Source organism: Trachurus trachurus, assembly GCF_905171665.1.
Source record: "Trachurus trachurus genome assembly, chromosome: 7".
Taxonomy (NCBI): Eukaryota; Metazoa; Chordata; class Actinopteri; order Carangiformes; family Carangidae; genus Trachurus; species Trachurus trachurus.
The window spans coordinates 3,332,033-3,351,539 of NC_139901.1; the positions used below are offsets into that span (position 1 = coordinate 3,332,033).

Sequence of the window (19,507 nt, forward strand, 5' to 3'; positions counted from 1 at the left end):
TTCCAGGGAGAATGGAAGCTCTCTGCCTTCCACCCAAGGGGGGAGTTGTGGGTTCTACAAGTGAAGACCACTTCCGCATTCAAAAAGCTGCAGTTCTCCGGCGGCCACTAGGGGCTGGGACCAGAAGGGAGAAACTCTCCATTGACCCCTATGTTAAAATAGCCGACTTTACAGCTTAAAAAAACATATTTACAGCCTGGTACATTTTTTGTTTGGGGGGGGGGGTTAATTGGTTGCTTCGAGTTCAGCGGGCGGGTTTCTCGGACGGCTAACCGCCGCATCTCCTCCAAATATGGAAAGTACTGTAGACTCCCACTAAAATCTATGCTGCCACCTAGCGTCTCTTGGCTGAAAACCAACCTTGAAGATCAGCCCCTCTGACCCGGTGTCCCAGATCTCGTCTCGTGAGAAACATTGGCTGCTTTACAGCACTACAAGACAATTAGTAATCTCTTGTTAAAGGGATAGTTCAGTTTTTTTGAAGTGGGGTTGTATGACATACAAATGGCCACTAATATCTGCAGTAGAAAGGTCTCTGCTCCCCCCCTCTGATCGTGCTGCACCGAGACACAGGCAATACACTGTTGTGAATGGGGGATGATTAATCAGCGTATTTTCACTGCCTCAAAATAACAAACCATTTCAAGAGAAATTTTTTTACAGTGCATCAGCTGGTCTGAAAAAAGTTAGTTTGTCTGGAACTAACCAACTCACTCAGTATTCCTCCGTGGGTTAGCCGTGACCCGTGAGTCTTTACTACAGTGAAAATATCCACTCAAAACTGTAGGGGGAGCTCTGTAGAGAAAAAAGTGACCAAAACAGCTAAAAAGTTACCAGACATGAATAGTTCTCCTTTAAAGTCGGTTAAGCATGATTTGCAGGCAGTACAAGTGTCAGCTAATGTAGGAGTACTACTATCAATCAAAATGTTGGCTGTAAAGTAAAAAAAAAAAAAAAAAAAAAAAAAAAAATGCCTTGAAACTGTTGAGATAAGTTGAATTGTTTTTGCTGAAAGCAAATTAAGTGTCAAATGGAGTTTAAGAGATGGAATAAGTGAAAGGTCACTAGCAGCAGCTAAACTGTCAGTTGAAGTGCAGATGCTAAAAACAGGTGAAATTTCTGCCTGAGATCTGTAGGAAATATAAGTGTAGGTAAATTGTGAAAGCAACCTGAAGTGCCAGACAAAGTGCTGAAGTGTTGAAAAAACCTAGTCAAGAAATGTTATAACAGCGATTAAAGCACTAAAAAGGAGTTGAAGTGTGTGAACCATAAATACTTCATGTGACAGTCAATAAAAGATAAAAAAAAAAAAAAAAAGAAAAGAAAAGTTGAATGATAAACAGTGATATCAGACACAGCATCAAGAAGAGTGAGCAGGGAGGATGGGGATGAATCTTTCTAATCTGTTTTAAAGACTTGTTTGGAATAAACTCAAGTATACACACTCAGTTAGTCATGATTCAGTCATCAATACGGACAGATCCAGAGACCCACCCTGAGAGAGAGCTAGGGGTAAGAGGAAGGAAGGAGAGGAAGGGGAAGGAAAGGAAGAAGAGGGAAAGGAGTGAAATAGCAGAAGGAATGGGTAAAAGATGGAAAAAGCAATGGCGGCAAACAAGACCATGGAGGGAAAGTTTGGTGACAAACAGATAAATGAATGAGAGAAAAGAAAGATTGGATGTTGTTGGAAGAGATGGTAAACATTTCAAAAGATGGATGTAGGAAGTGAGGTAGACAAAGAAAGAAGGTGAAGAAGAAAGATGGAGAGAAGAGGGATAGAAAGAGAAAGGCAGAGAAGGAAGCTGAGGAAGGTTTGGTGGTAAAGTAGAAAGATGGGAAATGAAAAAACAGTAATGAGGGAGGATCAAAAACAGAGCGAGAAAGAGCGAGAAAAAGAGACAATAAACATTTTTAAGGGACCAAAGAGAATTGATGGATGGTTTGAGGGAGGGAGGGGGGGGGGGTGATGGAGGGGCAATGAAAAGGTCAAATAAAACAGAGGAACCCCACCCAAAGACAGAGAGAGAGAAAGGGTGGGGGTGATGTCAAGTGACGAAAAGATGGAACGAATAAGAGGCGAGGGCAATGAACTGGAAGGAGGACAGAGGGGGAGAAAAGGTGAAGAGAGGAGGAGCGGGGGGAGTCAGCCCCACCCTGAAAGACAGAGGAGGGGATTTCTACTGAAACTACATGACAGACTGAAGCAGAACCAGACTCTCCTCCACACTGACCTCCAGTGGCAACATCTGTCACCTTCACCTAAAGTGGACTGTACCATTTTATTAAACCTTAGACCGCTCTGTCTGCCTCACAGAGATTGGTGTTCGATAACCCTCCCTCCCCTCCATCAACTCTTGTGTTTTTGTGCTCACAAAGCCATGACTCACACAAATGTCCTCAGAGACATTCATGGTCTCTGCACTAAGTTGTGTGTAGCGAGGGAGAAGAGAAAACGTTTTTAACACCTCATCAGTCGCTGTATTAACAGATACCCAGGGGGCAAAGCAAAAAAACGGACACGGAGCGTTGTAAAAGGTTTGACACCAGAAATGATATCTAGGAACTTGAAGGATTAAAACCTGGGTGGACAACCCGGTCAACTAGCTGCTGGAAAGCTACAGGGGGCCAAAACCCCTTTCTTGGGTCATTTTGCTGGCGAAATTATGTAAATGCAAATATTTAGGTACTACAATGGCATAAATAGTCATACAACTATAAAATTTGGCAGAGAGTATCTTGACACATAGGGAGAGGCACGAAAAAAAGATTCTGGGGTTTGTTGCAACTCGATTTTAAGATATCACCCTCAACATCCCAAAAAAGACCAAAAAAAGTACTGTTCGCCTGACAAATTCTCATGAAAATTATAATTTTTCAGCACTTCATGGAGAATATCTATGCTTAACATGTACATAGAAAATTTCCTTAATTCATAAGCTTCCATTTGAGTCCAGGATAGCCTTTCTATCTCAAAAGCCCCACTTGCTGTGGCCAACGGTCTTCTCTATCTATCTGTTCACTTTGGGGAGACAAGAAATAGAATGATTTCTGATCATGCCAGTTAACATTTAGTTTTTCACAATAGGTGTTGCATTAGCCTGTAGCTTTCCAGTAGCTAGTAGAAAGGCTATCTTGGACTCAAATGGAAGCTTATGAATTAAGGAAATTTTCTATATACTACATATTAAAGCAGATATCAGCTTCACGGCCGTTTCGGCTAATGCTGCGTTCAAGGCAGGCTTTTGAAACCGTAAGTTACAGCTTCAAGTCACAACTACGACTTGGTAGCGTTCCAGGTAACCCGTAGCTCGTGTTTTTACCATCCTGTTGTCTGTGAAAGTTCCCTATAACGGCCACTCGTAACTTCCGACCCGTGAACTCGTACCAGATCGAACTGGTATGACTTCACAGGAAGGAAAAACACAAAGTAAGAGTTTCTTTGAACGCACCATGAGTTAGCAGCCCCCGCCCTTGTCAGGCATCAATTGGTCCTCGTGCTACGTCACCACATTCACGCGCATCCCTTGGCTGCACACACAGCCCTTCATGCCGTTCTCTCTCCTCATTGGATAACACTTGTATCCCACAAGGAAAATTTTCTCCTCGGGTTACAGCAGAGCAGAGTGACGGAGAGACTCGTGTTTAGGCTGAAATACTTCATGTAAGTGATTGCTGACGGAAAATAGGACTATTTAGGACTTATATTAACAAAAACATTCCACTGATATCTGCTTTAAGCATAGATATTCTCCATAAAGTGCTGAAAAATAATAGCCTGACGAGCCAGACTATATCACTAAAATGTATAGTCTGGAAACGACCGGTAGACCTCGGCTCAATCCAGGGGGCGGGATGAAGGCTGTCTTTCAAACTGCCTCTGCACGCAATAGGGTAGCGCTAGCTAGCGCTACGACCAATCAGAGCAAAGAGCAGGATGACGTTAGCCTGACAAGCCAATTAAAATGTATGTCGTCATCACGTTAAGCCCGCCCAACGACTCTCTAAACAGATAGAGCGCTGTGATTGGTGAACACAATCGGTGTTCGAGACTCAAAAAGTTCCTATGGCTCGTTTCTAGACCCACCTACGGAGCAAATATTTTTGCTGCCGCTAGGGTGCGTCTAGATTTCTAGGCTAGAAAAATAATAATTTTCATTAGAATTTGTCAGGCGAACAGTACTTTTTTTGGTCTTTTTTGGGATGTTGAGGGTGATATCTTAAAATCGAGTTGCAACAAACCCCAGAATCTTTTTTTCATGCCTCCCCCTATGTGTCAAGATACTCTCTGCCAAATTTTATAGTTGTATGACTATTTATGCCATTGTAGTACCTAAATATTTGCATTTACATAATTTCGCCAGCAAAATGACCCAGGAAAGGGGTTTTGGTCCCCTGTAGCTTTCCAGCAGCTAGTTGACCGGGTTGTCCACCCAGGTTTTAATCCTTGAAGTTCCTAGATATAATTTCTGGTGTCAAACCTTTTACAACGCTCTGTGTCCGTTTTTCAAAAAAACTGGGATTTTGCCCCCTGGGTAAGACCCAAACTGTTGGAAAAGCTACGAGCATTCCACCAACAAAGTGAGGGGTTTCAAAAAGTGTTGGGACCGCCTGATGAGCGCCTTGTTTGGAGCATGAGACGGCGTAGGACACAATCACCGTCTGTGACCTGTATTTTCATTTAAAATCACAAAAGTTAATACTGCTTTTGACTAGTTTCATCCTTTTCTCTGAGACTGTGTGATGATCTACAGTATGTTGGTCCCTGCAGGTCCCTCAGTCTGATGATGGATGAAGGCTTGGTGCTGCTCTTATGCTGCCTCCTTGTGGCAGCTTTTAATCACAGAACTGCTGCCCACACACACACAGACAACACTCGGGCATGATGTTCCTGTATTAAAGGATAATTACCGTTTTTTTTACCATCTGGACCTTATTTCTAGCATAAAATACGATCATTTACTCACCCAGATAACTTTGGTGTCATTACAAGTCGTTCTGACGAAATTAGATCCATCCGAGAGCCGCGTGTATGTGTATAATGGAGTCTACTACAGGGCAGCGCAATGCAGCCTCTAAATAACACATTATCTGCCACAAAGCTCGTTCATTTCACCAATATTTTGTTATGATACGCTAGTGCTAATTCCCCTCTGAGTCCGGGGTTAGCTGTTATCAACATCCGGGGTCTGTAGGTTGACCTACTGACCTCTGACCTGGATGATGTCATCTCCGACCGCTGCCCGGCTCATTCTGATAATAATGATTCCGCTTCGGCATTTGGGTCCATTTTTATCTCAACTAGCCAGAGCTTTAGTGAGTCCAGGTTGAGGAGAGGAAGCCTGTGGAAGCTGAACTTCATCCAGCTGCTCATTTTGTTCTGACAAGTCAGAAACGAACCATAGTATTAGCGGTAGCAACAAGCCGCGCCGCGCTCAGAGATGACATCATCCAGGTCAGAGGTCAGTAGGTCAACCTACAGACCCCGGATGTTGATAACAGCTAACCCCGGACTCAGAGGGGAATAGCACTAGCGTATCATAACAAAATATTGGAGTTCTTCGGCAGAAAATGTGTTATTTAGAGGCTGCATTGCGCTGCCCCACCCATACGGATACACGCAGCTCTCGGCTGGATCTAACTTCGTCGGAAGGACTTGTAATGACACCAAAGTTATCTGGGTGAGTAAATAATCGTATTTTATGCTAGAAATAAGGTCCAGATTGTAAAAAAACAGTAATTATTCTTTAATAGTCACCGTAGTGGGGTGCCATGTGGCGCTGTGGGTTGAGCAGGCCCCACATATGCAGAGGTTGCAGTTGGCCCCGGTTCGCGTTCCACAACAGATGGCCCTTTACCGCATGTCATTCCCACTCTCTCTGCCTCCCTGTTTCCTGTCTCTCTCAACTATGTTATCAGATAAAGGCAAAAAAAAAAAAATGCCCCAAAAATATACTTAGAAAAAAAGTCACAGTAGTATGTGCATCGCAAAACTACAAAATCTATTAAATAGGAAAGGCCATAGACATTTAAATAATGCAGAAAAGCATGTGGTTTGGAAGGAAACTCTGAGAGACAAGTTGTTTTTTTTCCATTAGTGAAATATATTTCTTCCCTGGGTTTGTTATACAGATTAGAGAAAAGAATTATGATGGCCAAATATGTCTTGCCTCCTAGAGTTTGTTTTCACAGATGAAAAAAAGCTAATATTTCAAAAGTGATCCTGGAGAAAGAAAGAAACTTGATTTTAAGGCTTCTGTAGCTCTGATGGTTGAGACATTAAAAATGCCTCAGAATCACAGTCTATTTTCTTCATCAAATTTTTCATTCTCAGTTACGATGTTCTTAATTGTGATCTTTTTTCAGTTTTTCAGATCAGTTTCACAATGAGAATAAGACAAATGAAAACACATAACCCAACATTTCTAATAAATAAAAACATATTTCACCTTTAATTTAAATTAGAGCGACACAGTCAACAGAGTCCAGGTCTTGGCTCACTGGTCCCGAATCCCTTCATCACAACAGAAACTTTATGAAAAGTGGTGGTGCATATAATTTAGGAATGATTGTCCTTCCCCTGAACTGGACTTGAACAGGCTTGGAAATTTGAATCACGTGGCTTCAGATGTGATTTCCTGATCTCCTGGTGGCTGACAGCAAAATATTCCTGTTCACTGAAAGCTGACAAGTGGAAAGGTTTTTTCACATGACAGCGAAAAGAAGTGACAAGAAAACCAGTGAGAGAGGCAACACGTCGGCCGCTGTGACTCCTGTGCTGGAAACCGACCAATCAGACGAGAGGCTGCGGCCCAGAAATGGAACATTAGAGTCTACTGAGTGAACCGGAGCCGACAGCATCAGGTATTATCGCTGAAAACTTGTCCCAGGATGGAAAGTCGAGCGCTGAACGGCTGAACGGGACAGGACAGCAGGGGAGGCCCCTTCTTCTCACCCGGTTTCAGAGCGATGCTCTCTGATTGGCCGGACGGAGAGCCTTCTGTCCCCCCGGCAGGCCCGTCTGACCGGCGGTCGGACTTTTCCGTGGGCTGCGACAGGTTGAGCAGAATGTCCCGGAGGTCCCGTCGGTCCTGGGCGTGGCGGCTGCAGCAGTAGAGCGCCGCCGGGTCCAGAGGGTGAGCCTCCGTGTTAAAGATGAACCCCCCCGCGCCTAAAACACACTGACCCCCCTCGCCGCCCTCCTCCCAAGACCCGTCCCCCTCCGTCCCACCGCCGTGCAGGAAGTGGTCGGGGTCAAAGAGCAGGTAGAGGTACTTGATGGTTTCGGCGAGGAAGAAGGACTCCATCCTGTTGTCCAGCTGGTGGTCTCGCAGGTCTTTCACCTGCAGGAGGGGGCACAGGTCATCAGAGTCAGTTAGGCAGCTGCACATCCACCTCGGAGCACTAGGTGGTGCACATAGAGGAAATAAAGACACTGGTTTAAAGGGATACTTCACCCAAAATCAATAATTCACCAATTTTCTGCTCACCGTCATGCCAAGGAAGGGTTTGGAGAACTTTCAGAGTCATCAAAACGCTTTAGGAGTTCCAGGGGGGGTCCCGGCTGGCAACAGATTTTCATATAACGGCGGATAGAGTTCACTTCTGAATCATCCAAAACACACACTATGAAACATCCAGATCCATACTGCTCGTCTGTACTGACCCAAGTGTCCTGAAGCCGCCACATGGAAAAGTTGTTTGGAAAAAATTAATGTGATCTCTGTTTTTATCCTTGTTGTAGCAGTAGCTCCCAGTGGCTGAGAGAGATGCACAAGATTTGCTATGAGATGTTCTTCCGTGTTTACATCACACATCCAATGGTTTACAACGACAAACGAACATCTCGCAGCACAAACATCAACACAGCCACTGGGAGCTACTGCTACAACAAGACTAAAAACAGAGATCAAATTATTTTTCATGTGGTGGCTTCAGTACAGATGAGCAGTATGGAGGTATCTGGATGTTTCATAGTGTGTGTTTTGGACAATTCAAAAGTGAACTCTATCCACCGCCATTATATGAAAATCCGTTGCCAGCTGGACCCCCCCTGGAACTCCTAAAGCGTTTTGATGACTCTGAAAGTTCTCCAAACCCTTCCTTGGCATGACCGTGAGTAAAAAATTGGTGAATTATCGATTTTGGGTGAAGTAACCCTTATCCACGAATACTCTATTATCTAAATATGGTAATCGGGACAGCCCTAGGTGTTACCATAATTTCACTATTTAGCTTGGTTAGCTGTCATGTTTGTGAGCTGTAGAAGTAAGCAACATCTAGTTGGCAACACTTCCTGGTCTGCTTTCTCCGATCGGTGTGGCTGTGACTGGATCAGGATCAGTAAAATGATAGTGTTGACACAACACACTTATAATCAAATAATCCTTTGTGTTCTTCCTGAAATCGAGCCCAAAATGGTCAAGTGTGTAGCCAGCCTTTAAGAGACTGAATGTAATTAAGTACAGTGGGAATATCAGGGGAGTTGAGGGATAAATGTCTCTGTAACATGGTTTGCCCACTGCCCAGCAGATGCTAATAAAAGTAAAATTCAGTGTATGTGTCAAGTCATAATTCTTTGAAAATGTAATTTAAAAATCCTTACTAACAATGTTCAATTCAAGAATTAAAGATGAGTTGATAAGAAGAGCAAGACTTTATTCTTTAAAAATCTAAATCAGGTGCTTATATCTGCTGTGTGTGTGTGTGTTTGTCTTCCTGTTTCTTTAAAGGGATAGTTCAACATTTTGGCAAATTGGTCCATTGCCATAATCCCTACAGTCAATATAGGAGTAGTTTCGTTACCTTTAATTGACGGTGCAAGCTATTTTTAGAACGGCGGAGCAGAGCCGTGAGCTGCAGTGCTGCGCTACGGAGGTTAATGGGATTTCTTGGTTTCCCTCATCAAACTCATCAAATACAGAATCCAACAACTCCAAAACGCTCTGGTGGACAAGTTGTGACCTGCACATTCACCACACTATGAGATAATTACGTTGTTTTCAAGGTAAATACAGAGACTGCTTGCCAAAAAACTGCCCCTGGTAGGAACGTGCATCAGCTGTTTTGCCTGAATTTCCCTCTAAAACAACTCTGTCTCGTAACGTTCCGTTATTACTTCATAGCGTGGTTAATGTGCAGGTCACAACTTGTCCACCAGAGCGTTTTGGAGTTGTTGGATTGTGTATTTGATGAGGAAAACCAAGAAATCCCATTAGCCTCCATAGCGTAGCTCTGAGCAGCTCGCGGCTCTGCTCCACCGTTCTAAAAATAGCTTGCACCGACAATTAAAGGTAACGAACCTACTGCTAGAACTATAGGGATTATAGCAATGGGCCAATTTGCCCAAATATTTAACTATTCCTTTAAGCTTTGCCATGTGACCTGCAGACTTACAGTGGCATATCCACAGGGCGTCTTGGCGATTTTCTCGATGGACTCCAGAGCATCCAGGCCCAGCTGCAGGTAGGTGTGGTCACCTGTCGCTCTGAACAGGTACATGGCACTCTCTATTAACTCTAGGGGAAAAAAAAAAACACAAGCCAGTTCACAGCAGTTCACCAGACTATCAGGTAGTTAGCCGGTCAATTTATCTGCTCATGGCAAACCTTTCCTTACTTTCAAAAAAATTAAAGCTGCTGGGTGCTAGGCAACTTGAAACAACTTCAGTTAATATTACGTTGCACTGGTCCAATTCAGGGCCACATCCCATGGAAGACATGGTCTACAAAGATGTGGATCTTTGTAGAGAAGGCAAGGGGCCTTCCAAACAGGACATGTGAGGCAGATGGTCTTCAAATGCAGCCCAAGAAAGATCCAACACCAATATGTTAGGGATGCTGCTTACATTCAACCTTCTACTGAATTAGTCACTTAAAGAAATACATGACCCTACAGTCAAAGAAAGAAAGAAAGAAAAGCAATAAGCTGGCTGGTTGGTCAAATGGTGGACTGACCAGGTCTCAGTGGGTATCCCTCCCTCTTGTCCACGGTGTAACCCTGAGGGATGCTGTAAAACTCAGGTAGACCTCCAAACTGTCTCCACACTGAGTAATAGTTCTGGAAAGTTCTCACAGCGCTGTCCAGGTTCCCCAACAGAGACTGGAACGCAAAGGATAATAGCATTTAGGATAAAAAAGTGTCGTGGAACTAAGGGCGTATTCACACCAGGCTCGTTTGGTCCGCTTGAAACGGACTTTCCCTCTGGTGCGGACCTTTTGGGCTACCGGGAGCTACAGGACTCTGGTGCGGATCAAACAAGTGAACTGAGACCACCTCTGCAGCTGGGACTCGGTTCACTTGTTTGGTCCGCACCAGAGTCCCAAACGAACCCTGGTGCGATTCGCGTCCGGTGTGAATGCAAACTGAACCTTTCCCGAACCAAATGCAAAATCCAAGCGCCTTTTTGGATTCAACAGGCTTCCGTTGTTGTCAGAAAATGTGGAAATGATCAACAATGAGCTGTGGGTCGACATGGAGCACAGACAGACACGCTGCCTCCTGGATATCTGGTCAGTGGAAAACATTTATCAGATGCTGGAGAGGACGCAGTCGTCGCCGTTAAGGATGCACATTCTTAATATATTTTTTAACTGACAACAGAAAGTCGTTATCCGATTAATAACCGTTAACAGAATGTGACTAGGCTTAAATGCCGATCGGCAACGCAGCATCCTGGGAGAATATTTTTTGTTTTGTTTTTTGCTGTGCCGTCCTTTTTTTCTTTTCTTTTTTAGCGCACCATCCTTCAGACACACATGCAGACGTCTGTGTGTTTATTGTCTGACCGTCCTTCACAGGGACGGCTGCATAACGGCCACATAGCCTCCAAGTGATGAATAAGCACAGGACAGGTGCAACAGGAAATACTACCAAATTGAAAGGGCAGCAAGAAACGCATTCATGACCTCCATTGTGGACTTTTCGTGGAAGATCCCGCTGATCATTTTTATCCAATGACTGAGCGACTGCGGGACACACGTGCTTTTGTTTACAAAGTTGATCCACTTGTGAAAAAATGCGATGTGAATACGAACCAGGAAAGTCTGATTTGTAAAAAAAATTTTTTTTTTACTAGGTGCGGTTCATATTCACATTGCATTTTCTTTTTTTACAAGTGAACCAACCTTGTAAACGAAAGTGTGTCCAGCAGTCGCTCAATCATCAAAAGTTCACAGTGGAGGTCATGCATGCGTTTCTCACTGCCCTCTCACTGAATTTAATGTAATTTGATTTAAATTTAAATTTAAGTTCTCTTAAAATCTGCCTCACTCATTCTCTCGGCGACTTCACTGAAGGCTTCTGCATTTTTGTGCGTCCTCTCCAGCATCTGATAAATGTTTTCCTCTGACAAAATATCGAGGAGGCAGCGTGTCTATCTGTACTCCATGTGGTTCCATGGCTCATTTTGGCTGGCACGTTGCTAACGAGTGATGATTTCCACATTTTCTGACAACAACGGAAGCCTGTTGAATCCAAAAAAAGGAGCTTGGATTTTGCATTTGGTTCGGAAAAGGTTTGGATTGCATTCACATCAGAAACAAAATCGTACCAGGGTTTGTTTGGGACTCTGGTGCAGACCGAACAAGTGAACCGAGTCCCAGCTGCAGAGGTGGTCTCGGTTCACTTGTTTGGTCCACACCAGAGACCGGTTGTTTGTATTCACACCTCCCCAAAAGGTCCGCACTGAGGAAAAAGTCTACAACTAAACAAGCCTGGTGTGAATACACCCTGAGACTCATGAGTATCCTGTATGTACCTGCAGGCCGGGCCAGAAGGCCTCCAGAGACTGGAAAACCGGCATGGAGACAGTTCCTTTATGCATCTGCACCCACAAGTACCAGTCGTCAAACCGAGTGTAGTTCTGAATGGCTCGATCATAATCTGGGGGGGAAAAGAAAAACGTTTCCTCATCCGTCTCTTATCAGGAGGCTGGCATGGCTGTCTTGCTCAAAGGGAGAAGGTGGGAGAGTTGGGAGGATTGGAGGATTACCCAGGAACATGTTGAGCAGCTCCTCATCCTGCAGCATGATGGCTCCTTTCACCAGATACTCAAAGTAAGAGTCGACTCCTGCTCCGATGCCGGCATCCTGGGCCACCCACTTCTTGGACACAATGTCAATGTGATTCCCCACCTAGACAGACAGACGGACAGGTGAAGCTGAGACCATGTTGATTTAATTTTGATTCTCTTTTTGGATAGAGCAGCTGAAATAAACCATTGTCTTCTTTTGGTTTTAAAGGATAATTTCCGTTTTTTACAATCTGGACCTTATTTCTAGCATAAAATACGATCATTTACTCACCCAGATAACTTTGGTGTCATTTGGAGTCGTTTTGACGATATTAGCCCCAGTGGAGCGGCGCGTATATCCGTATATCCGAGTACTTGGGGCACCCAAGCGCAGCCTCTATATAACGCATTATCTGCGGCGAAACTCGTTCATTTCACCAATATTTTGTTATGATACACTAGTGCTATTCCCCTCTGAGTCCGGGGTTAGCTGTTATCAACATCCGGGGTCTGTAGGTTGAGCTACTGACCTCTGACCTGGATGATGTCATCTCCGACCGCTGCAAGGCTTGTTGCTACCGCTAATGCTACGGTTTGTTTCTGCGTGTTTCTGACTTGTCAGAACAAAATGAGCAGCTGGATGAAGTTCAGCTTCCACAGGCTTCCTCTCCTCAACCTGGACTCACTAAAGCTCTGGCTAGTTGAGCTAAAAATGGACCCGAATGCCGAAGCAGAATGATTATTATCAGAATGAGCCGGGCAGCGGTTGGAGATGACATCATCCAGGTCAGAGGTCAGTAGGTCAACCTACAGGTGCCGGATGTTGATAACAGCTAACCCCGGACTCAGAGGGGAATAGCACTAGTGTATCATAACAAAATATTGGTGAAATGAACGAGTTTTGCGGTGGACAATATGTTATTTAGAGGTTGCATTGCGTGCCCCGTGTTCTCGCATTATACGGATATACGCGCCGCTCCACTGGGGCTAATTTCGTCAAAACAACTCCAAATGACACCAAAGTTATCTGGGTGAGTAACTGATTGTATTTTATGCTAGAAATAAGGTCCAGGTTGTAAAAAAACGGAAATTATCCTTTAACATCATCCTAAATTAAGGCCCAATTCCTTATCTTCTTTATGTTTTTTTTGGGTGGCTTTTATGATTTTGGGCCCTTGGGGGGTGTGACATGCATCAAAGGGCTGGAATCAAACTCAGACCTCTAGGCTAGATCACTATGATGAGCCACAAAGTCACTCCCAATTCCATTTTTTCAAGGCTTTAAAAAAAAGAAATGTGCACAACTGTCCCATAGTTTTACATATTTCCATGTCCGATACAACAGATGATGTTGGAAATGTAATTAAAGCCCAGCACCAGTGAATTACATGAACTTTTTTATCGCTCGTCTGATATCAGTGCATTATGATGGATATGATGACATATTATGGTATAGTAGTGGTGTCTCATTTTGGAGGAGGGAATATTTCTACCTAAGGAAAGGGTAGGGGTAGGTGAAGAGGTTTCAATGGGAAATGGAACCTGGCCTAAATGTCTTGATAGGATGATCTTTAATCACCTGACATCTCCCTCCACCATGATCCTCATCATCCTCTACATCAGAGGTGTTGAACAGTAACTGTGCTCACAACGCCAAGCACTGTTTCATAAATATGTAGTCATCCGTGAAGTCAAAGGCAAACCTTAAAGGGATAGTTCACCGAAATTGAAATTTCACTCATTATCTACTCACCCTCATGTGGACTAAGGGCTGGGAGAAGTTTCAGAGTTATCCGTGGCTTCTCTGAGTACAGGGGAAGCTTCTCTTCCCGGTTCGTCCAATTCTGACGAACCGGGAAGAGGATAGACCCTCGTTTGTCCAAATTGGACGAACCGGGAAGAGGAGCTTCTGCTACGAACAAGCTTGAAATATAGACTTATTTAATTTTTTTCGGGACAATTTCACATTTCGGGGCTTCAATACAAGACGGACATTACATACGAGCAGCATGGAGGTATTTGGATGTTTTTTGGTGTGTCTTTTTGTTACGAAGACAGTTGGTATCCATTTGCAACCGTTATATGGACATGCACTGCTACGCCGAGACCCCCTGTAACTCAGAGAAGCCACGGAGGACTCTGAAACTTCTCCCAGCCCTTAGTCCACATGAGGTGGAGTAGATAATGAGTAAAATTTCAATTTTGGGTGAACGATCCATTTAACCTTATTGTAAAATGTAAAACCACCCAGTGATTCAACAGGTTTAGAGCATAGGTTATAAATAAAGATGAATGTAGACTCTTTAGTTTTGAAGTTACCAGTCCAATGTCAGATCTGGTCTTCCACAGGGCCCTCAGAGCTCGACGGGCTACGTTTTCGAACGTTGCATCTCCGGTCAGTCGACTCAGCGTGGCAAACTCCAGGATGAAGGTTCCCACGCCGGCGGTGCAGGTGACGGGCGTCTCAGTGGGGCTGACGCCGTGCAGCAGATTGACAGTACCATACGGCATGCCGGTGGGGGTCTGAAACGCTGAAACCAGTTCATACATGTTAGATCTGAGCTCTTCCAGGACTTTAAAGTGACCTTGTCAGCTGTGTTGCAAGATATTCCCATGATTTATTTTGGTGTTGGTTATTTTGCCAATTCATGAATCGATATTTAAAACTTGACAAACAGCCCCTTTGTCCTAAGTCCTATTCTGTCTGCTAGCTGTTTATAAACGTGATTCCTCCTTTATACTTTGTATTGTATCAGCAATTTATTTGCTTACCAATGTCCATGTTTATCATTCCATTCACATAATATCAACAGAAAAAAAATGTACTTAAACCTGAGCACGGTTGAAAAACTGTTTGCCTGTAGTCACACAGTGTTTTGCTCCGCAAGTGAAAATCTGATGTTTAAAAATGCCATTCTTACATTGACTCCAATTGTTCTCATGAGAGTAGAATTCAAAATGTTTCAAATTTATTTTTTGAGATAAAATTCTGATATTTGCCAAACTTCATCGACGATGACTCCAAGATTTTGTCAATTCTTTCAGGAAGATTGAAAATGTATTTAGCAAGAATTGGCTGGTATATGTTAACAGTACTCTTTACAGTCAAATGTTTTCATGCACTGTAGGCTCAATTTTTCAAATATCAAAACCCTGGGTGGTATATTTGTGGAGGACGGTCTGAAGATGCAGTGGAGCAAATCTGGTGTCAATTAAGCAAAAATAGTGGGAGTAGATTTAATAAGTAAGGAGGTTTAATAAGTTTCACAGTTTTTGAAAGAAAGAGAGTGATGGACTTCATAATTTGCACAGGATTGAATCGTACAAAAGTTTCTAATGTATTGGGGCTACATAAACGTATCATTTTACAACAACACGTCACTATCAGCATCAAACTGGTCTATGTAAACAGATGTCCTCTGGGCGCTGAATGTATTTAAATAATAACCAAATACTAATTACATGATCTATTCAATCTTTGTTCTAGCTCGCTGTCCTGCCCTTTTTGTATACTTGTTAGCAATTTACATGTATTTTCATACCAGGCAGCAGCTTCCTGGCGGCGTCCTCAGCCATCCTCAGCAGCGGCCCAGAACAGGGCCAACCGGGCTCCAGCTCCATCCCCCCTCTACCTGCCAATAGGTGGGCGGACAGCAGACCACCCACCACTACACACACACACACACACACACACCACAGCAGTTTAACTATTGGGCACAGATAGATGAAGATAGATAAATATAATAAATAATCTAGCCAAAATCAGAAGTTTCCTTCCCTCTCTGTACCTCTGATGTTGGTTTCAAACACTGACGCGTTGACATCAATGTCAAAGTCCACGGTGTCCTGGAGGAGCGACGCCACTCGTTGGAACTCTGTACGGTTTCCCAAAACCTTCACAGATACATTTATTTCAAAATAAAAATGATTATTCTGTCTCTCTGCTGAAATCATAATTGCACCTCCAATGTAGCATGACTCTTTCTGACTTCGCCTGAAGACATTTACAATGGAAAATGACTCGCACAAGAAATGTTTTCAGAGCTTACCAGTAGAGTGTCGAGAGCATCAATCAAAGTGAGGGAGAAACTGTGAAGAAGAGAGTGTTGTGTTATTATCAATGGCAAAAAGCACTGAATGGAGAATTTAAAGTCCAACAAACAAGTTAAAAAAATGTAAAAGCACAATCCAAAATGACCCTAACAAGCATCAAAGTCACCATCCAGGGCACAACAAGAAAGACTCATCAAGTGATGAACTGCTTAGTGAATATGTCAAAGCCCAATAAAGAACAGATGGAACCATCATGTGGGAACATAAGGCTGTGGGAACATAGAGCTGTGGGAACATAGAGATGTGGGAACATAAAGCTGTGGGAACATAAGAGCTGTGGGAACGAGATGTGGGAACATACGGCTGTGGGAACATAGGCATGGACCTGGACAAACAGCAGTGGAAGGCTGCAGTGATAGATGTGACAATTCTAAGTGACGGCAAAATCAGGAAGAAGGAGCACAGGGGTCCCCATGGTAACTGGATCACTCAGGACCGACCCCCACACTGGGACAGAGGCTCCAGCAGATTCAACAACATCTGGCATAATAATGCCACTTTAAGCTAAAACACACAACTCCAGTATGCAACTTGAAATGTGTGTTGCTGATTACTAAAGATTCAGGCACAATAAAATCATTTGAGGGAAGCTTTTCTTAGATCTTGGACGTCACCTTACCTTCCCCAGGTGTCTTGTCCGTCACAGGTGAGAGGTCGGAGCTCATCGTAGGGGAAGGCGTTGTCAAGGTAACTGTTGTAGGCGTGGTAGAACATGGACCTGATGCGCTGTCTGAAACATGGAGCAGATTACATCTTAGTGAAACAACTGTATTCCTCCGTGTCCCACCGAATCTAGACCCTCCATGTTTGTTCATGTTTTGGCTTGGTCAGGCATAGTGGCCAGGCGTGTGTGTGTAGACAGTTCTTTTAGCACCAGTGACGTCACTAATGATGTCTGAAGCCTCACTGGTTCAGAAAGTGGTTCCAGTGATTTACAAACATAATAAAGCGCAATAGATCTCCACAAAATTTGCCTGTTATAAAAATATTGTTTCTTAATAAAAATGAATAAAGACACCATCATCCCAGTATTCATAAGCACAACTCCCATCTTTTGAAAACAATGCAACAGTTTTAAAGAGGAACTATGCAAGTCTGGTCGCTTTTCCTCTGTTTTGCTAACCCTCCGCATGACCATGTGCATTTGTTCACAACGAAGCCGGCAAAAAATCTATATGGAGTGATGATGAATAACGTATACCTTCTGTGATTTGTGTTCTCTTTGTCGTCATTATGTATTTATCCCTTGGCTGCTGCTGGTGACATTTTAAATTTTCCCTCGGGTATTAAATAAAGTAATCTATCTATCTATCTATCTATCTATCTATCTATCTATCTATCTATCTATCTATCTCTGCAAAACCTCCTTTTACCATCTACGAAACATCGCCAAGCTACGCCCATTCTTGACGCTTCAAGACGCAGAAAAGCTGAGGGCCCCCCAGACCACAGACTGTTTTAAAAGAAACCTAAAAACTTTCCCGTTTAAGAAAGCCTATCCCTGATGTCCTGGTCTTTTAGAATGTCCTCGTGCTTTTAGCTTTATTTCTTTCTATTTTTTTTATTTATTTCTATTTTATTTCTAATTTTTATTGTAAGCGCTTTGAGACTTGTTCTTCAGGTGAAATGCGCTCTATAAATACAATTTATTATTATTATAACATTACAACGTGTATTTGTGTAGTCTTAACTGTCATAAACGGTTACGGAGAGACGAAAGCTGGGACACTGGGGCGGTGACTGATGTTGCATGGTTGGTTTTCAGCTGTGAGATGCCAGGTGGAAGGCAGAGAGCCTCTATTCTCACTCGTAACAAGTCACAAGTCATGTAGTGAACTATCACAATTAGTCCAGAGCTTTTTAATTAAGGTAAAAAATAGCCACGGGAGAAATCCTGCTTAGTTCCTCTTTACATCCTATTGGATTTATTTAAACATTGACTGAAATAATACTGACGTTTTTTGACATTAATAAACCTCTATTACCGTTACCCATGCATTAATATAAATATTAGATAAAAGAATGAATGAACCACACAAAATCAAGGTACGGTGTTCTTATTTCAGTGATAATTCCCATCCTGACGCTTTTGCAAGACAGCCAAGAGGCCATCAGGAAAAGTTGGAATGACAATAAAGGTTTTGACCAGCAGGGGGAGTTTGTGTGCACATGAATCAGGGCTGTTCTTCTATGTTACACTGAGTGGTTTTTAACCTACAGACATGGACAAAATTGCTGGTATCCCTCCGTTAATGAAAGAAAAACCCACAACTGTCCCTGAAACAACTTGAAACTGACAAAAGTAATAATAAATAAATAAAATAAATAAATTACATTACATAAAGTACATAACAATAACAGAATTTCTTTTTTTTTTGTCTCATCTGTCCACAAAGCTTCGTGGAGAATGTCCTTTGGTCGTTGCTGGAGCTTTCTGATCCAAAACTGAACCTTTGTGGTAAGTCACATCAACTCATAGTTACACAAATGCAACAAATGAAGCATAAAAAGAAAAGTGCAGTGCACCTGCTGTGAAACATGGATGCAGGTTTCAAGGAAAGACTATCAAAGTGTTCTGGAGCCAAATGTGCCACCCAGTGTAAACATGCAGGCTGGAGAAGGCAGCCTTCAAACCTCAGACAGCTGGAGCAGTAGTATCTGCCATCCCTGAACTGATGTCCGATCACTAATAGTAGAATTCTACTTTTATTCTTAATTATTGGTTAACTATTCTCACATGTAATGATAATGTTGTTTTTTAACAAATGGAGTCAGACTGAATATAACTACTTTGACAAAATCTCATGTGAAAACCGGAAGGAAAGAGCATAGCGTATTGGAGATAATCGATATCTTTATATTTCCTCCCTTACGTGTGTGTGTGCGTGTACGTGTGTGTGCGTGTACGTGTATGTGTGTGTGTCCGTACCTGATACCAGCCATCTCCTCCTCAGTGAACTGACGAGCCGTCGCATCGTTCAGCAGCCACAACACCAGCGCTACAAACCCGGGAGCGCGCATGAGGACAGGTCCGGGGAGAGACAGAGGACAGAAGACAGAGGACAGAATAACAGTGAAGGGAATGAAGCGAAAACAGTAAACCTGCTTTAGTTTCTCATGTTGTTGTGCAGCTGTCAGGAAACAGGAAGTGAATGCATGCGCATGCGCCGACCGGTGCGCTGACGAGTACTTTTTTTCTACTTGAGCTTTATTGATAAGAGGAAAGGAACAACAACAACCAACCGGACACAAGACAGTCAGTAGACTTGTAGTCAAGATCACCGCCTAATCCGAGACCAAGACACTACCAAGACCAAGACCAAGACAGACCAAGTCAAGACCAAGACTAGTTCAGCTCAAGACCGAGACCAAGACCAAAAAAAA

General features: G+C 43.2%; 1 protein-coding gene across 1 annotated transcript; it reads right to left on the reverse strand.

Moving 5' to 3' along the window:
• Nucleotides 1-6,442: 6,442 nt before the first annotated feature.
• On the reverse strand, nt 6,443-19,243 carry edem2 (ER degradation enhancer, mannosidase alpha-like 2). Its single transcript, XM_083975583.1, has 11 exons — nt 19,053-19,243; nt 16,743-16,853; nt 16,060-16,099; nt 15,799-15,904; nt 15,553-15,678; nt 14,330-14,541; nt 11,990-12,131; nt 11,756-11,880; nt 9,954-10,098; nt 9,394-9,515; nt 6,443-7,340 (listed from the first exon to the last, which is right to left on the reverse strand). The coding sequence occupies exons 1-11, from the start codon at nt 19,142-19,144 to the stop codon at nt 6,858-6,860; spliced, it is 1,704 nt and encodes a 567-aa protein (XP_083831709.1). The 5' UTR covers nt 19,145-19,243; the 3' UTR covers nt 6,443-6,857.
• Between the last annotated feature and the right edge of the window lie 264 nt (nt 19,244-19,507).